Source organism: Arachis hypogaea, chromosome 14 (genome assembly GCF_003086295.3).
Source record: "Arachis hypogaea cultivar Tifrunner chromosome 14, arahy.Tifrunner.gnm2.J5K5, whole genome shotgun sequence".
Classification (NCBI taxonomy): Eukaryota; Viridiplantae; Streptophyta; class Magnoliopsida; order Fabales; family Fabaceae; genus Arachis; species Arachis hypogaea.
In genome coordinates this window covers 23,056,047-23,076,478 of record NC_092049.1, presented here as the reverse complement: position 1 = coordinate 23,076,478, position 20,432 = coordinate 23,056,047, and the positions used below count along the sequence as shown (strand labels likewise).

The window sequence follows — 20,432 nt, the reverse complement described above, 5'->3', positions numbered from 1 at the left end:
ATCATTGCAAAATTGTTTATATAGGACAACTTGTGTGAAGCAAGAGAAATTTTATTAAGGGTAGTCTACAAGAGAACCTTTTTTTTCTCTTTGTTTGATATAGATAACTTTATGATTTTTGACAAAAAAATATTCTTATGATGACATCTTTAAATAAAAATAGCATTGTAAATTATTAAATAAATTAATATGTTTGACTAAATATATTTGATTAACTATCTAAAAATTTATGATGACATCTTCCTATCATGTGAGTGTTTCCCTTTTTGACATAAAGGATTATTTATATAACAATTATCGATAGTTTCGTGGAAGGGATTTATGTTCTCACAATGTTAGAAGAAAGTATAGAATAAATTATAGATAGAAATGCCTATGAAAAATGAAAAAAAAAAAAGGTCATTTGAATTTGCTTGCCGTTTGTAGATATGCTTTTGTACTTTGTTTCCTTTTAAATATGTAAAAATTTCATGTACGTTGTGTAACAACCATCTCTTTTAGAAATAAAATTAAATTCGAAATTTGAAAATCAGTTAGGAGATAAGTTTAGAATTTTGAATTTATGAATAGGAACCTAGTAACCACCCTCCGTTTGAAATTTAAAATATCCCAACCACCCTATCCCTAAATGTATATAAATAGGGGAGTACCTATAGGTAGAAAATTACTCCTCTCAAATACTAATTCTCTCCTTTCTCTCTTTACAAAAAAATAATATTCTATGCAAACACAAGAGGCAAACTCGAAAAAGCGTTAGAAAAAAGAGTTGGAAATTATGCCTTTCTCACTTTATGTTGGCATGTAGAATGTTCTAGTTATTTTTCTTCCATCCATGCATGGTTACTATCTTTCATGTGTCTCATGGCATTAAGTACATTTTTCTCATCCCTTATTCATATTGACCATGTCCATCTATTTTTGTCATTCATAATCTCTTGATTCATGAGTACATACTTTTCTACCATGTTTTATTTAATTATTTAGTATATTCTAATTTTATCCGATGCATTTACATGACTTTTCATATCATTATATCATCAATGTTTCTTTAATGTTGAGAGTACATACCTTTCTACCATGTTTTATTTAACTATTTAATATACCCTAATTCTACTATGTGTATTTACATGACTTTTCAGATCATTATATCATTAATGTTGAGAGTACATATATTTCTACCATGTTTTATTTAACTATTTAATATATCCTAATTCTACCATGTGCATTTACATGACTTTTCATATCATTATATCATTAATGTTTCTTTAATGTTGAGAGTATGTACCTTTCTACCATGTTTTATTTAATTATTTAGTATATCCTAATTTTATCCTGTGCATTTACATGAATTTTTATATCATTATATCATTTGTGTTTCTTTAATGTTGAGAGTACATACCTTTTACCATGTTACATTTAATTATTTAGTATATTCTAAGTTTATCCATCTTCATGAATGCTTCTTGTATGACCCTCTTTTTATGTATGCTTAAAATAACCTTGATTGTAAATTGAGCTGAGGGAATGATTCTTCGGTAAGGGAAGGTGACCCCCAAAGACAAGATATCGAGATGATCCCTCGGTAAGGGAAGGTGATCGAGTGAGATGATTCTTCGGTAAGGGAAGGTGATCGCCAAGACATTCGAGATAAGAACCTTCGGTAAGGGAAGCGGACTCTCATTTTATACTGATTTGAACTCAATACCTTCCATAAAAGTTATAAGTTAAGAAAGGAGAAAGTACGAATGAAAGTTTGATTTTTATGTTTTTTTAAGATTTATTTATGATTATGTTGATGTTACTTAAGATGTTATCCTTCTTCTATTTTCTTTCTATGTTCTTTCCTTTCTACCTATATGTTTTACGCTTTACACAAGAGGTTCATACTACATGCCATATATCATACGCCCCTTTTTAAAAATCCTGGGCTGGAGTTGGATATGGAGGTGTTGAGACGTTAGGTTCTCATTCCTTTTCTTTTTTTATACTGTCTCCAGAAGAACATGGCACAGCGGATAGAGACGACGCAGTGCCCCCGAAGGTAACTTCTGAATATGATCCCTCAAAGCACACGTGGGTAGTTGCGACCATTACTACCGTGCTCCAAAATATCTACTTCGAGAGTTCGTGGAAGAAGAACCCCAGCTGCCCGTCGTAACCTTCCTACTTAGGTCGACTTTGCTCTGATCCCTAGGATCAACTTTGGTCATCACCTTATTGCTAAAGCGTTCCTATCTAGGAAGGTTACGACGGGCAGTTGGGGTTCTTCTTCCACGAACTCTCGACCTAAGTAGATAGTTTGGTGTACGGTAGTAGTGGTCGCAACTACCCACGCGTGCTTCGAGGGGTCATACTCAAAAGTTACCTTCGGAGGCACTGCGTCGTCTCTATCCGCTGTGCCATGTTCCTCTAGAGACAGTATGGGAAAAGAAAAGGAATGAGTACCTAACGTCGCAGTAGGAGTGCTATGCAACACCTCCATATCCAACTCCAGCCCGCGAAATTTTTAGAAAGGGGCGTATGATATGGCATGTAGTATGAATCTCTTGTAAAGCGTAAAACATATAGGTAGAAAGGAAAGAACATAGAAAGAAAATAGAAGGATAACATCTTAAGTAACATCAACATAATCATAAATCTTAAAAAAACATAAAAATCAAACTTTCATTCATGTTTTCTCCTTTCTTAACTTATAACTTTTATGGAAGATATTGAGCTCAAATCGGTATAAAATGAGAGTCTGCTTCCCTTACCGAAGGTTCTTATCTCGAATGTCTTGGCGATCACCTTCCCTTACCGAAGGATCATCTCGATCGATCACCCTCCCTTACCGAGGGATCATCTCGATATCTCGTCTTTGGGGTCACATTCCCTTACCGAAGGATCATTCCCTCAATTCAATTTACAATCAAGGTTATTTTAAGCATACATAAAAGAGGGTCATACAAGAAACATTCATAAAGATGGATAAACTTAGGATATACTAAATAATTAAATGTAACATGGTAAAAGGTATGTGCTCTCAACATTAAAGAAACATAAATGATATAATGATATGAAAAGTCATGTAAATGCACAGGATAAAATTAGGATATACTAAATAATTAAATAAAATATGGTAGAAAGGTATGTACTCTCAACATTAAAGAAATATTAATGATATAATAATATGAAAAGTCATGTAAATGCACATGGTAGAATTAGGGTATATTAAATAGTTAAATAAAACATGGTAGAAAGGTATGTACTCTCAACATTAAAGAAACATTAATGATATAATGATGTGAAAAGTCATGTAAATGCACATGGTAGAATTAGGGTATATTAAATAGTTAAATAAAACATGGTAGAAAGGTATGTACTCTCAACATTAAAGGAACATTGATGATATAATGATATGAAAAGTCATGTAAATGTATCGGATAAAATTAGGATATACTAAATAATTAAATAAAACATGGTAAAAAAGTATGTACTCATGAATCAAGAGATTATGAATGACAAAAATAGATGGACATAGTCAATATAGATAAGGGATGAGAAAAAGGTACTTAATGTCATGAGACACATGAAAGATAGTAACCATGCATGGATGGAAGAAAAATAACTAGAGCATACTACATGCCAACATAAAGTGAGAAAGGCATAATTCCCTACTCTTTTTCCTAATGCTTCTTCGAACTTTCCTCTTGTGTTGCACACAGAATATTATTTTTTTTGTAGAGAGAAGGGAGAGGATTAGTATTTGAGAGGAGTGATTTTCTACCTATGGGTGCTCCCCTATTTATATAATTTGGAAATAGGGTAGTTGGGATATTTTAAATTTCAAACGGATGGTGGTTACTAGGTTCCTATCCATAAATTCAAAATTCTAACCTTATTTCCTAACTGATTTTCAAATTTCGAATTTAATTTTGTTTTTCGAATTTAATTTTGTTTCTAGAAGGGGCGGTTATTACACGTTACAATAAAAAAATTTAATTATAAAATTAGAAGCAGTATAATTCAATTAAAAAAATATAAATATTTAATTAAAAATTTTAATAAAATTATAAAAATTAATAGAACAATAAAATATTTTTTTATTTGCTTAGTTTATACTGTCACTTAATTTAGAGTTTTAATATTGTATTATTACTTTTATTAAGTAATGCATTTTTTTGTAATTACATAAATTTAATAATTTCTTAACATCGATACTACTACTAGTCATTATTTATGAACCAAATGTACATTACGATTCTTTTTTCCCGTAAAATAAAAATAAAAAACATAATTCTTTATTTCATATTTATGAAAATTCAAGAGTACTAATAATACTAATTCTCTATCTTCAATCAGAAGTTAATAATTGAGAACTATTAGATGGTTTGATACATAGTTGTCAGAATTGAACCGATAATCGAACGGTCAAATTATTGGTTCATTAGTTTATTGGTTCAATCGATAAATTACTGGTTGAACCAGTAAAACCGATCTCACGTAAATATAAGATATAAAATAATTTAAAATTTAAAATTAAAATTTGAAATACATATCTTCACTAACATTTTATGAAGAATCAAGTCTCAACTTCTAAAAATAACTAATATAAAAAAAACTATAAAATTTATCATTAATACTACAATAGTATCTTAATTTGACACAATAAAAAAAAATTAATTCACAAAGTCTATCATCTAACTATAATATTAGTAGATTTTAACACTAATATCAAAATAAATAACCTTAATCACAATGCTAGCATTGAAATAGATCAAGCAGATTAATAAATTTTTAGTAAAATTTATATTTATATTAATAATGGTATATAATTAAAATATAATTAATTTAAAAAATAGAGAAAAAATTAAATTAAATTAGATATTTATGTATATTATATAATTAATATTTGTCACATATAATGTTAAAAAGCGCAATGGCTGAGTGGAAGTTACTTTTGCAACAAAAGGTTCTTGGTTCAAAATTTGGTGGAGACATTTTAAAAATTTTTTCAAACAAATCGGTTCGGTTAGACCGGTTCTCGTCGGTTTTGATCGGTTTGATTCGGTTCATACCGGTTTTCTTTCTTAAACGGTTTAAGGAGTAAACCAAATCGGTTTAGGATCTGATTCACCAATTTTCTGGTTGAATCGATAAATTCGGTTCGATTTTTCTAACTTTGGTTTGATAGATTTGACTAAATTATCGTTATTAACTATTAACTTTACATAAAAACAACTGCATGTGAAATTTTTTCTTGGAATAATATTAACTTTTATGTTAGAACATACAAGAGGTAGAAGTTTAGTGTTCATAAAAAAATTAATAATTATGAATTATAATAAATCTTTCTTAATTTTAGTAAAAACTACTATTATATTTATAATGATTATTTTTAAATTAAAATTTATTTTATGTTTATATGATTTTTCACAATAAATATTTTATCATAAAATATACAAAAATAAATTAAAAGATCAAATTCTTTTGAAGTAAAAAATTCGATAAAATAAAAAAAGTGAGAGTTTAATTACTCTTAAATAAAAATTTTGGCCTTTTGAGACTCACACATAATAAATTATAAATTTAATATCAATTAATTATTTATTTCATTATTTTATAAATTTCTTTATTTTAAAAAATATTTTTTTTAAATTTAAAAAATAATATCATATATAATACTATCTTTTTATTTTATTTTATTTTATTTTTTGATTTTATGTTGAAAGTACATCATACCAGTTATAAAATCTTTTTTTTAGAATTTAACTTAGTTTTAGTGTTTTACTCTTTAATGTAATATTTGTTCAAAGTTTAACACAAATTTAGGGTTAACATATAAAATAGTTTAGTGTGTATTTGGATTAAAATTTGTAAATAAAAATTTGTATTAAATTAATTTTACAAACTTGATTTGATTAGAAGTGAGTTGGTATTAATCGTAACTTATATTTGGTAATTTTATATCAAAATGAATTATAGTAAAATGAATGTTATTTTTTTTGTGTGACTAAACAGAAAAGAAAGAGAAAAAAGAGGCAAAACCAAATTAAAATTACCAATGTTCTGAAAATCGGTTCGAACTAGCCGGTCAAACCAGGAATCAATGACAAATACAGTTCGGACAAAAAGTAAAACCGCCAATTTTAAAAATCGAAATTAAACCGTCGAACCGGTCAAAAACTGATCGGTCGAACCGAACCGTGACCCGACCGATCGAACCGAACCGTGACCCGGCCGGTCGAACCGAACCGTGACCCGGCCGGTTTTTCAAATTTGGGCCAAATGCTGCGTTTTGCATGCTGAAAGGGCCAAAGGGGAACCCTAGTCACCCACAGAAGCACAGACGGCAGACGCACTCACCCACTCACGCACTCACCCCTCTCCTCTCGAGCCTCCACTCTCACCTCTCACGTCTCCAGTCTCACTCACCTCGAGCTTCCGGCGCAACTTCCGTCCAGCCATCGCCGCCGTCGCCACTTCCGTTGTGCTAACGTCAGCTAGCTCTGTTCGCGCAGCCACGAACCGTCGCGAAGTCAGCCTTCGAAAATCGCAGCCACCGCAGGGGAGGAGGGAGCCTCTGCTGCGTCGCTGCCGTGCCTCCATCGCTGCCAATCCATCACCGCCGCTGATAGGGTTTGTTGGAGCTGCGCAAAGCCATCGTCGTCGCTGTCACGTGAGGAAGGAAGCGAGAGAGACCGAAGCTGCGAGAGAGGAGAAGTCACCCCCGCCGAAAGCCGCTGCTGAAGACCCCATGATAAAAGCGGTTCTACTTGAATCTTTGAAAGTTGTTCTGATTTTCCCACTATTGTTGCGATCTGCTACTTTCTTTGCAATTGTCTCTAAGCGTACTTGATTTTCTGGATTTAGAATTATTTTTTATTGAATTTCTGGATTTGAATTTTGAATTCCTGCTTGATCTGCAATTTCTGTTGATTCTTCTTGTTGTTGTGGTTGAAATTCAAAATTGAAATCTGATTCTTCTTCTTTATCAATTCCATATTCTGGACTTGTTGATTTGTGAACTGATTTTGTGAAATTGAATTTGTGATCTGTTGTTGGATTTGTTGCTAAATTGCTTGTTGAATCTGAATTTGCATCGATTTAGGCCTTTCTTTCTTCTTGAATTTCTGTTGATGCTGCTGCGATTTCTTGTTCTGTTGATAGCTGAGATTTGGTTGCTTCTTGATCGATTTGTGGTGGTTGCTGTTGTTGCCTTAGTCTAGCTTTAATCTCTTCCCACTCAATTTTGCATTCTGCAACTTCATTCCAGCAATTTCGAATGTTTCCAAATTGGCAAATGGATTGAGCGCCTATTCTCCATCCATAACCATCTTTTCCATGGAATATTGGAAATTATCTTCAGATTGTTGAGTTATTTGTTTTTCCATGAAAAAATGGAAGAAACCTCTCAACCAGAGCACCAATGTTAGACCCCTCTTTGAGTTAGGGAGAGAAACTCCAAATTGAACCAAGTTCAATATCAATTCATTACTTCTTTATAATACATTGATAAAAGTCCCTCTTAGAGCAGGTGTTTTATTTGCCATTTTCATTTCAAGTGGATGAATGGTTTCATTGAATTCAATTTTTGTGCTGCAGAATAAGGTAAGGGATTGTGAATATGAATGAATGTGATAAAATTCTGAATATGAATAAATATGATTGATGACAAATTTGGATGTTGACATTTTATGTTTGGTTGGTTGTTTTTGTTATTTGATTTGAGTTTGTATTCGAATGAAATCACAACATTCTTGTTTATATAGTACTTTTAATTTGGATGCTATTTTAAAATTTATATTAAACTATAATTATGTTTTAATGTGTTTATTTATATTTTATTTATTATTTTATTATAAATTAGTTTTTTCGGTTCAACTACAGTCGAACCGGTTAAATTTATAAACCAATGAACCAGTAACTAGAACGGTTTAATGACCGGTTCTGTTTTTAGAACCTTGATTATGACACAAATTAATAGAACACAAATGATTCCAAAACATACTTCTTTTCTCAAATTGAGGATTCTCATACACTGCACTACAAAACCAAACTAGCCAAACTAAGTTATCCATACTCAATTTGGTGAGTTTGGTCTATAACCACACAACAAGCATTAGCAATAGAAGAGAGAAAAATAGATGCCACTCCTATGTCCTACTGCTTCCTCAACACCAATACAATGAAAATCCAACTTATCCCAAAATTTAATTTATCCCAAAAATTCTTTAAATTATTAAACACAGTATGAATCTCAAAAAGAAAGAAGGTTTATATATTCTAGTCGGTGTGCATTGCAATGAATGTTGTTTAAGATTATATAATTCAAAAGTACATGAATATTGTTTAAGATTATATAATTCAAAAGCAGGTTTAGATAAAAAATACTAAAAAAAAAGACATAAATTTATATCATTTAAAACTAACTTATATTTTTTATTTTTTTTATATCATTTAAAACTAACTTATATTTTTTATTTTTTATTCAACGCTCCTTGGCTATAATTTTTTTGAAAAAGACTTAAATTTATATGTTAAAATTTAATATTCTTTTGCTCATAATTTGTGGGTACTCTTTTTTAATACTATTTTTGTATTTAATTTGGTCTTTTTAATATAATTAATAATTTATATTATAAAAATAACAATAATAAATAAAGTATATATTAATTAAAAAATATACAATAAAATTATACAAAGCAAAAAAAAAAACAAAATTCTACAAAAAATATCAATAAAAATAATTAAAAAATTATATGAATAATAAATACTAAAAATGCTATTAAAAAATGCAACAATATATATAAAAGAATATTAAAAAAAAACAACAACATCTATACTATGAATAAGAAAACTAAATAAAAAATTGGTAAAAAATCAAAACTTAAAAGAGAATACTAAAAATAATAGTATAAAAAATTTATTTATAAAACATAATCATAAAAAAACAAATACAAAAGTTCTTATGATTATTCATAATATCTGGTATTACAAATTAAATTGAATGGTAAAATTAACAAAAAATAAATAAATAAATACATAAAATTTTTATATTACTTTCCAATCTAATAATTTAACGCAAAAGCTACAATTGATAATTGATTCCTTATGATAAACACCAATTAAAACATATAATCAAGTTTGCTTTTAAAAAGAAAAAAAAAGTTAGCCATACAAAAAAGATTGATAGTGCACTGCGTTTTTTTAATGTAAAAACTATGCATGTTTGAAATGCAAAAGTATACACACCCTTAATCCCATATTCAAAGGATTCTTTTGTAATTTTACGTTAATCCAGATTCAAGACAAGAAAGTGCTGCAACACCACCATCTACTGTTCTACACGCCACCAGTTCTAGATTCTCATCACTGCCGTGGCACTCAACAGTCACCTCATCGCTTCGTTTCACTAACCTATTCCTATCTACAATCCTCTATCTTCTTCTCAAGTTTCAACTTACTCTTTTCAAGGTTAGCTGATTCCTCAATCTCAATTTCAATCGCAATCTGGTTCTTGTACTTTTTTTTGCTCCGCTGCTCAATCATTGTTATACTTGTTGTCAATTTGATACAAGTTTCAACTTACTCTTTTCAAGGTTAGCTTATTCCTCAATCTCAATTTCAATCTTAATCTGGTTCTTGTACTTTCTTTTGCTCCGCTGCTCAATCATTGTTATAATTGTTGTCAATTTGATACAAGTTTCAACTTACTCTTTTCAAGGTTAGCTTATTCCTCAATCTCAATTTCAATCGCAATCTGGTTCTTGTACTTTTTTTTGCTCCGCTGCTCAATCATTGTTATAATTGTTGTCAATTTGATACATGCAAAGCTAACTGATTTTTATCAAATGATTGCGTTCTTTACAAGATCTGAAATTAACGATTCGTGAATCGCGATGCTTTTTTGGAATCTGATGTTTCTCTTCTCATTTCTGTGTATGATTCCACCTGTTTGATTAAATGCCTGACTGATTCTTTTTTTTTTTTCTGGATTTGTTTCTCTTTTTATAAGTAACTAAGTAAATTGATTGCTGGAACTCTTATTATGAAGGGGGATTCTGTGACACCGTTGAAGCTCTTTGGGAGAGTAGAGATTCATTCAAGCATTCATTAAGAATAAATTTCTTACAAATATAGAATTGAATTCAATTTATGATTCTTCTCTGGAACAAATAATGTTATCGATTTTAATCTGAGTGAGAATTAAATTATCATGGATTTATTCATAAAAGTTGATATACCAATAAATAATATCCTTATCAGTTACCACAAAATTAATTGTACCAAACAATATCCCTAATTTATCTTGATTCTCAACCCTTTCTCTCTCATTTGTTCCAAAGGTTTAACAGAAGACGTTGATCCTCCCTATTTTGAGTTTTGTACTCTCTTCCCTGCTGTTGATTTTTCTACTGCTTTCTTGTGTTATATGTACTGCTTTTCCTCTATTATGTGTTGGTGTATGTCTTGTGGGAAATGAATGACTCTAGAGTGTTATTCATGTTTCATACTCTTACGCCTTAGGAATTGTGTGTTCAATTGTACAGTTGTGAATATGATAGATTGATAGCGACCTATTTCTTGATTCAGGCTGGAATTACTGTTAGTATTTGAACTAAGCTTTATTATTTTGCTATATACCTTCTTCATCTATGGGTAATTCCTTATGATGTCTTACTCCTTGTATGTTTGAGAATTGAGATGGCTTGTACTCAAGCGTACTCAAGCCTAATAACCAAGTAACCATTAACTTGTGCATGTGAACATACTATACTATATATTTTTACTGTTAATTAGAAGCCTCCTGATTTAGTGATGTAAGTGTCTTTTGATTATATTATTTTATTTGATAAATAGTTGAGTGTGTAGTTAAAAGATAAAGTTCTGTTAATAAAGGATAAAATTATCAAATTAAAATATTTAATTCATTGAGTAGTCATGCCAAATCATGGAATTGAATTCAATTCTCTCCGGAATTGACTTTCCAAATGGATGCTAACCTGTGTATTTTGGAGTTGGTTGAACCATAGATTGGTGATGCCAAGGGGTTCATGTGTTTTTATACTTTTTCTCCTGCAATTTGATATTGGATAGAATTACCTATTTGACTTTTCTGGTGTTCTGCTCATGGCTGGGCTGCTTCAAGCTTGTTACTATCTTGAATTTGAAAATGGAAGCCTTACTGCATGCTTTCTCTTTTGTCGCTATCATGTTGCAACATATTTTTCTCTCTGCATGTGAAATTGCTGGTTACTTCCATTTAGAATTTATACCTGACAAAAATTTCTATCACTTCTTTAAGGATCTGATTGAAACAACTAACTTTTAGTAACTAAAGTGGCAATTGTGTTGATTTCAGGAACCAAAGTATATAAGTATTTAACCACAGTTGACATCTTTCACGTTGAGAATTCACCGGCAGAAAGAAGAACTTAGAACTGATGACTACCACTGGGACACTCAAGTCTTCTAGTTCTGAATTGGATCTTGATCGACCCAACATCGAAGATTACCTGCCAACAGGATCCTCCATTCAACAAGAACCTCATGGAAAGCTTCGCCTGTATGCTTTCTTGTTTTAATTTCTTGCTCACGCTATATTTAGTACACAGAAAAAATTGGGATGAAGAGTGCAGCTTTTTGTTCATTTGATCTTTTCGGGGAACACAGATTTTGATGCTATTTTACATTTTAATGTTACTTATCTTGTTCTCTTCTGGAAAACCTTCTCAGGCATGATTTGCTCGATATTTCTCCTACTTTATCTGAGGCAGCTGGTGCTATTGTAGATGTAAGCTTTTATCCTTTTAATTCTCTGTTTTCTTTCTTTTTGTATTGATTGAATAATTATTTTCCGCAGAACCAATCATTACATTAGTATGGTCAGAACTTAATGTCAAATATACTACCCTGCTGGCACAAAGTTCATTTACTCTCTTATGAGAATTTTTTTATGTTTGGTTCTCATGTTTGTTTACAGTTTAGCTGTGAATTTGCAAAGTGATATTTTAAATGTTAAATCTCATGATTTTTTAATTTTATTTTTTGTTGTTCATATAATAGGACTCATTCACAAGATGTTTCAAGTCAAATCCTCCTGAACCATGGAACTGGAATGTTTATTTATTCCCTTTGTGGTGTTGTGGAGTTGTATTTCGATATTTGATTCTGTTTCCGGCAAGGTTGGTCAGATTCACTTAAATTATGTTATGCTTTATATGGTAACTTTGAAACCTGACTATTATATAGACTACCTGGCTAAATTTTGGATGCTAACTTCTTTTCCCTTTCAGTGTGGAGTTAGGCACTGAATTGACTGTCCATTAAGAAAATATAAATATAAGGATATGATTTGAATTTCTCAATTTTCTGTATATGTAAATTACCCTTTGTATTTAGCCTGTTTATTTCTATGTTTTATGCTCTTAATATTAAGAGTTCCTTTACTTATCATCCAATCATCATTAAACTCTCAGGATTCTGGTGCTAACAATAGGATGGATAATATTTCTTTCATCCTTCATTCCAGTGCACCTCCTATTGAAGGGACAAGACAAGTTGAGGAGAAATATTGAGGTGCATATTCAAATTATAAGTTCCTGCATGCCATTTTTGCAATTCATATTTTTTCCTTGTAACATAGATTTCTCTTTTCCTTTTTTGTGAACTACTAAAAGTACAGTCAATGACCATTTCTACATCATGAAATACAAAAGATATCTTTGAATTTGTTTGTCCTAATCAAACTATCTAAAACGCAATCTAGCAACTTCTGTTCTCTTTCTTTTCCGCCTTTGTTGGGTACAACTCTGGCAAACTGACCTTTCTGTTTGTCGAATTAATTTGTAATTGGCCATTTTCTTCAGAGATCGTTGGTGGAGATGATGTGTAGTTTCTTTGTTGCATCTTGGACTGGGGTTGTCAAGTACCATGGGCCAAGGCCTAGCAGGCGACCGAAACAGGTTTGTCTAACTTTATTAATTCTGACATGTGATCCTGATCCATGCGTTCAAATAGGAGATCTTAGTTATTACTCTTCTGAGGTTTTACCTTCATTTGTTCAACAGGTTTTTGTGGCCAACCATACTTCCATGATTGATTTCATTATCTTAGAACAGATGACAGCATTTGCTGTTATTATGCAGAAGCATCCTGGATGGGTTGGTAAGCATATAGAGCTCTGAAAGAAAGCAGGACTTATGTCTTCATGATTAGCAAACAGCTTCATGTATTAAACACTTACTATCTTGAAGTTTTTATGAACACAAGGGTTTAGCTTCTAAGAGATTGGATAGTTTGCACCATATCTGAGAGTTAAAATGTTATGTTAGAGCTCAGCATGTTTTATGGGACAGAATTAGACACCTAGCATCTAGTTGGTTTAAAGGTTGTGATCTTTATAGGGCACTTCCCCTCTCAGACATGTTGAGAGAGTGGAAAGCTATACTTTATAGATAAATGTTTTGGTTTTTGTTTTTTGCTTTAGTATAGGGGATCCTATATCCCCCTATTTGTAGTATCCTTCTCCTCATCTTAATGAATTTCTTCTTATTAAAAAATGTCATGTTAGAGCTATTTATCACCGGCTCAGTTTAAATAGTTATCAGAAGAGTAGGGTATATGACGAACAACCAGGATGATTTAAGGAAAATTATAGCTTGATAATTTTGAAAAAATATCATAATTTATCTCGACAATAATTCATTTATGAAATATACTCAAAATCAGTTTTTGCTCAGGACTATTGCAGAGTACCATTTTGGAGAGCGTAGGATGTATTTGGTTCAATCGTACAGAGGCAAAGGATCGAGAAATTGTGGCGAGGAAGTGAGTAACAGAGTATACTTGAAGATGTCAGGAAAAATATATCTCAAATCCATTACCTTTTTGCTTACACGACATTTTATGTTTCAGATTGAGGGAACATGTCCAGGGAGCTGACAATAACCCTCTTCTCATATTTCCTGAAGGGACTTGCGTAAATAATCACTATACAGTTATGTTCAAAAAGGTACGTAAATTTTTTACGTTAGAAATGCCCTTATATTCCCCTATCTTAAGGAATAGCTTCCCCCCCCCCCCCCCCCCTTCTTCCCCATTTTATTGTGTTCCTATACTCATGAAATTATAGTTGAAGTCTGCAAGTTTTTCTAATTATTTTTAGGGTGCCTTCGAACTTGGATGCACAGTTTGCCCAGTTGCAATAAAGTATAATAAAATTTTTGTTGATGCTTTTTGGAATAGTCGAAAGTAAGCAGATGCTTCTCCCATGTTTATTATTATTATTGCTCTGTTTTATTGCTGTGATTGAGGTTTCACTTTTGATGACTTTGCAGACAATCTTTCACTAAGCATTTGTTGCAGCTAATGACATCATGGGCTGTTGTTTGTGATGTTTGGTACTTGGAGCCACAAAATCTGAAGCCTGGAGAAACACCCATTGAGTTTGCAGAGAGGTAAAGTTTCTCAATCCAGATTTTATGCAGAGGTACTTTTGACTGATGTAGCTGTTGAAATCATCTATTATGTTAATGATGATGCAGGGTAAGAGACATAATCTCACATCGTGCTGGCCTTAAAAAGGTTCCATGGGATGGATACCTGAAGTATTCTCGTCCTAGCCCGAAGCATAGAGAACGAAAGTAAGTAATGTTTTCTAATTTCCTTCCTTTTTCTGGACAAATGATTTCCTAATTTTCTTGGTTCAACTATGTTAGCATATATGGCCTCTGACATAGGTGTCATATGTTGGATATTACAAGTTTCAAGTTACTTTTGGTTTTGCTTATTAGTTTCTGATAGTTGAAGCATTCCTCTGCTGTTCTTTCGAATTTTAATCTAAGTTTGGGTTAACAATATTTCATTTCACGTTGTTACATTTTAAAATACAATTGTTAAGTACAATAGTAAGGCTCCAAAATAGTTTATCTTCTTAATGATCTTTGTTATTTTGCTGTAAAAAGTGTATTAAGCGATGTCAGATTAATGTAAGATTTCATATGATTTATACAACATATCAACTTTTGATCCAACTAGTTTTGTGTAAAAAGTTAACAAGCTTTTCAGCTGTGTAAGATATGAATTTATTAGGATGATTCATCTTGCTTGATTTAATGATTAATCATGCACTTGCAGGCAACAGAACTTTGCGGAGTCAATGCTACGGCGTTTGGAGGAAAAATGATGTGTATCTTCTGTAAATTTTCATACGGAATTCTCCAACCTTTTTTTATTTATTATTATTTATTATTTTTTTGGATATGCTGATATTTACATTTTTGTTTGTTACAATATGTTTAGATTACTGAATAAGATAGTTGTCTGGTAAAATGTTCCGTGGGTGGTTGATATCTTGTACAAACATGTTGAAAGCTAGATATCCTTTTTAGGGATGAAAAGTTTTGATGGTGTTTCTATATCTGAATGTTTACATGTCTTTTGAATTTTGATCAATATTGACGTTAGTTTATATTAAGGCTTTGCTCACTGATGAATTAACAACTAAGTTGGTATCCTTATGTTTTATGTAAATTTTGTTAAATTTATTGATAAAGAACCAGGAAGACATAAGAAGACTTTTCACAGTCAAAAGAGATCAAAAGACATTGTTTGATCCATGTAATTGACATCATTTAGTAGGGTAGATTTTGTTGTTTTAGTATTGATAAAGAACTAATTAAATCTTTCTTTTGGAGAGTAGTAGAGTACTCAAGCCGTCAAGCGATACGTCTTCAGAGTCCGAAATGATTTTTCATATGAATATGCTTTAAATAAATTTGAATTAACCAACTTGAGTTGGTTGAGTGATTAGCTCACTCATTTGCTTAAGTAAGTATTGAAAATTTGAATTTCGTTTTGTGCATGCAGCAACTCATTGGTCAGTGGTAGATTTTTAAATGGAGTTCAAGACCTGTTGAATTAGAGGATATCGTGGGTAACCAAAAAAAATTTGAATTAGTTGATATAGCTATTTTAGAATCATATGGTATTGGAACCCAATTTGATTAAAATATACGTGAACTCGTAGCCAACTTAGGCTAGGGAATATCGCAAAAAATTAAAAAAAAAATGTATGTGAACTTCTAAACCTGCCCTAGGTATGTTTTAAAGATGGTGAAAATTTAGGTGCAGTCGACTTCACGTGAAATTGATTGCTGAGAGTTGTTAGATGATTTGACCGATTTGACCAAATTTTCAACTTCACGTGAAGTCGACTGCACCTGAATTTCCACCTTTAAGATACTGAAAATAATAATTAAATATAAAGATCACTCGTTATTATGCTAGATACTCTAAATGAGTTGGGATTTACATGTTATCCTAATATGACAAGGTAAAGATTTATATACAATTGTCTTTATGTGAGGTTGATGAATGATTATAAATCTTAGGAAATAAACAAGCTAAATTGCTGCCGTGCATATCATTAAAGTGTTAAATAGCTATTTTATTCTTCTCTTTAATTTAAGAGTTGTAGTCATGCTTGGATTTGGATGTATGATGAATGAAGTAATGATATATTTTCCTAATCATTTTTCTTTTACTATCAAATGTTGTATTTTCTTGTTTAGTTTTAAAATTTTGAATTTATCTTATTTTATTTACAGTATAATCCTAGGACAACTTGCTCGTACAAGTTCCAACTTCCAACCCCATCAATTGGCTAATCATTGCCTCGCGTTCCTATAACATTAGGGGTAAACATGTAAACAAGTTAAGGAGTAAAGGTTTTATTTTAAGAGAAATTATATTTGTATTTTTTTAATATATTTTGAGTGTACACTTTTCTCTTTCATATCAAAAAATAATTTCTTTTGCATTTTCACAATTCTTAACTTTTACTTCAAATAATTAAAAAATATTATATAAAAATAAAAGTGATGCATATAACATTTTCCTTCCATAATTACACTATCACATCATGTTAAATAATAATAACTATGAACTATTATTGCATATGATTGATGTCATAAAACATGTTATGCTACATGAGTTTGTATTTTTCGTTTCTCAGTTTTGATTCCCTTTATTAATCACACAGGTAATAGCTACAAAATTTAACAAAATAGATACTAGGTAGATAGATGCTACTAATTAATTAATCACAAAATAAAAAAATGAGCGAGTTGAAGAAGAGTACTCGTGCATAGGTTGCCAGCATATGTTGAAGCTAATAAAATAATAAGAGCGTAAGTTGTTAATATAAGTGTACCAACAAGAATACTTAGCTTTAGATAATTTTTTGTGACTTAGTTTCTATTATCTATATCTTAGTATTGTTATAATAAGTGACTAACCACAATTACCTTCATAAAGTTTATAATAAGTCTATATACCTACCAAGTTACGTATAGCTGACACAGCCAACGAATCAGAAGTTCAGTTTTGCGTCAATAAAATTTTCTTAGATAGAGTTGAAAGTATATAGACCGTCATCATGATGTAATATATATGTACGTGAGATCATAGAAATTAAATGTTAAATCATAAACTACTACTTAAGCTTAATTAATTAATAACGTAACTAGTTAGTCAACAATATATTTGTGATAGTTAATGACAATAGAATGTTAATTAGCTTAGCTTTCAAATGTGCTCAATACGATTATTTCTTAGATATATAGAATGTTGGAATAAAGTAGCCGTAATCATGATGTAATAATATCGCACATGAGAGAAATGTCAATAAACCATGCACTTAAAAACTATAAACTCACGTTTTTTTTATTGTTATTCTGAGAACAAACTCATACTCTTTGTAAGTATATAGGTGCTCTTTTTGACTTTAATAATTTTAAGAAGTAGGAAAACTTGTGGCTTGAAATTGCTCCTTGGAAGGAAGATGGCCATTTTATAATGCTGGAAAACTCTAAATTAAACTTATTATTATGATTGTTTATTTTATAATTTATTGCATGTACTAACTGTTCAACATTTTCAATAAAGAAATGAAGACATTATTCCAATACCATGAACATTCTAACTCAAGACTCGCTCATGCATGACAAAAAAGGTAGTAATATATACCTAGGCATCGAAAGACCTAATAACAATAAGATTGGTCGATGAGATAGATTTTAACAATCATGCTATACTAGGTATAAAAAAATATTAGCCACCACTCAATTATCGTGTATAAAATTAAAATATGTATTTACGTATTTAGTATTTCATAAGTTTTTTATTATATTATTGTAAATATGTTTGATTATTCGTTATTGTAAGTTTGATTCTTCTATTATATGATAGATTTAATTAATTTGATAATAAATTATTTAAATAAATAAATATGTAAATAAATATATGTAAATATATATAAATATACATAAATATTTAGTGAATAATTTTTAATATACATGAAGTTATCTCGGGTTTGAGTTCTTAAAATGGAAAAGTTAAAATTTTCTAATAATAATACATATTTATATGTATTATTATTCTCTTATCAACTTAAGTTTTTGAAAAAAATAGCATCATCGGAAACATATTTATATGTACATTGTTATGAGGCAAGTGTCTCACTATAATTTGAAATTTTTTCAATAGTATAATAATATTTATTTATCCTCAATAAATTATTGAATTTGATCTCTACTAATTTTTTATTCAATTTTTGGTACTTAATAATCAATTTAAGAATTTTATATTAGATGTCTATTAAAATTATCAATTATCAATTTAAATGAGTTTGGTGTTTTTCCTAAAAATCGACTCAAAAGGGTATTATTTATCTTCTTTTTAAATTAGCTTTAGTTTTTCTTATAGTGATTGAATTATTTAAAATAACTTTCTCTACTATAAATATCAGTAAAAATTGGCTTCTAATTGTATAAGAAGTAAATTTCTAAATATTTGTTTATATATATATATATTTTTTTTGATTGTATTGTTAAGAAAAAAATTACTCAATTTTTTCAAAATATAAAACCTATAAAATAAAATTTTAAATTATTTATTATTATTTAAATTACTATTTTAGTGTTTTAATTTGTAAATTGGATATTTCGAAGACTAATTATATTTTATAATAATAAAATATAATAATAACAATAATCATGCTATATATACAAAAAAAATAACCACTCGTATATAATACATATTGAAGTATAAAATATACATTGAAAATAAATTAAACAACATATATATTTATACATAAATACATAATGGTTAATGAATAATTTGATAACTGATTTTTATGTTCACATAATATTTTTATTACAAAAATTATTATTATATTATATATATTTTGTCGTCACTGTCAAAATTTTATGAATTTATCACTGGGTATCATGATATGATATGATATTAGAAATTTATATCCAAAAAATTTAGAGTTCGATTCTTGATAAATGTAAAAAAAAAAACCCATAAGATAAAAAAAAAAAAAAAAAGACTTATAAAAAAAATCAAATAAATCTAAAAAGTATTGCCACACAATTGTATTGCATTAACGGACAACTAATCTCATAAAAACAATATTATCTTGGGTGATGCTAGTCTCAATCGTCATCTCACATTTACTAGGCCAACGAAGGTTATTCTTGGTTTTTGCATTGGCTAGATATAATCCTATGTATGTTTTTAATAATTGGATTTGAACATGGAAGTTGTGTGTTCCTTAGAAGATTCGTCTCTTCGTGTGGTTTTGCATTAATCAAGCATTGCGAAAAAAAGCATCGTGGGCTTATATGAATTAACCAATAGGAAGTATTTCGAGTATACATGACATGAATTAAGGTGTCCTGTCTTTAGTCATTGTGTCTTAATTTTTGAGTATCTAAAATACATTCTAATAAATAAGTTAGCCCTCATTGTTTTGTTTGTTTTTTCGGTTGGGTAATGACGCATTAATTTTCAGTTATTTTTGCATTGCCCTGAATAATTGGAGCATGGTGGACCTAAATAACGTGGATGAATCCAATATGGACGTAAAAGCATGTACATTCCCTATTGACTTACGTGCATTGCATTATTATATTCATTTGGCCTTGCTGCAATGTATGTATCACCAAAAATGATGACCACAGAAAACGAACTCAAAAGTCACAACCACAACGTACATAATCAATCATATATCAATCAACAATGCTATATGGTTAGTTATAATTGTTGTGCAGAGAGACTAGTATTATAAAGAAGTTAGAAAGAGTCAGAATTTCATGGGCACAAAAGTGCAAAATAGCTGCCAATTATTAGATTTAAAAAATTCCACCGCTTTCAATTCCGAGTTGTTGTCACAACTCACAAAGTGATCCTCCACGTCCACACATTTATTTATCCATGTATGTACATCTCTTTCCCTTCTTCAACTCCAATTGGTTGTATCATTTTGAATAGGAGCAGCCATGCATCTCCTTCTTGTCCAATTACTAAAATAACAAATACTATACTATTAGCACAATTTATTATTTTTAATCACTAGTTAGTCAGTAATATTTAAAAATATT

At 30.1% G+C, this 20,432-nt stretch overlaps 1 protein-coding gene across 6 annotated transcripts; it reads left to right on the top strand.

Moving 5' to 3' along the window:
* Positions 1–6,286: 6,286 nt before the first annotated feature.
* LOC112741832 (glycerol-3-phosphate acyltransferase 9) lies at positions 6,287–15,403 on the top strand. 6 transcript variants are annotated; one of them, XM_025790959.3, is made up of 14 exons: positions 6,317–6,748; positions 9,284–9,456; positions 11,345–11,548; positions 11,719–11,776; positions 12,049–12,167; positions 12,462–12,561; positions 12,852–12,947; positions 13,053–13,149; positions 13,725–13,812; positions 13,900–13,996; positions 14,150–14,235; positions 14,322–14,441; positions 14,529–14,627; positions 15,121–15,403. In XM_025790959.3, exons 3-14 carry the CDS (start codon positions 11,427–11,429, stop codon positions 15,167–15,169), a joined length of 1,131 nt encoding a protein of 376 aa, XP_025646744.1. In that variant the 5' UTR covers positions 6,317–6,748; positions 9,284–9,456; positions 11,345–11,426; the 3' UTR covers positions 15,170–15,403. The 6 variants fall into 6 exon arrangements, with proteins under 6 accessions (XP_025646746.1, XP_025646744.1, XP_025646747.1 ...); XM_072213935.1 differs by having other exon boundaries at positions 6,325–6,769; XM_025790961.3 differs by lacking the exon at positions 9,284–9,456 and having other exon boundaries at positions 6,287–6,748.
* The last annotated feature ends 5,029 nt before the right edge of the window (positions 15,404–20,432 follow it).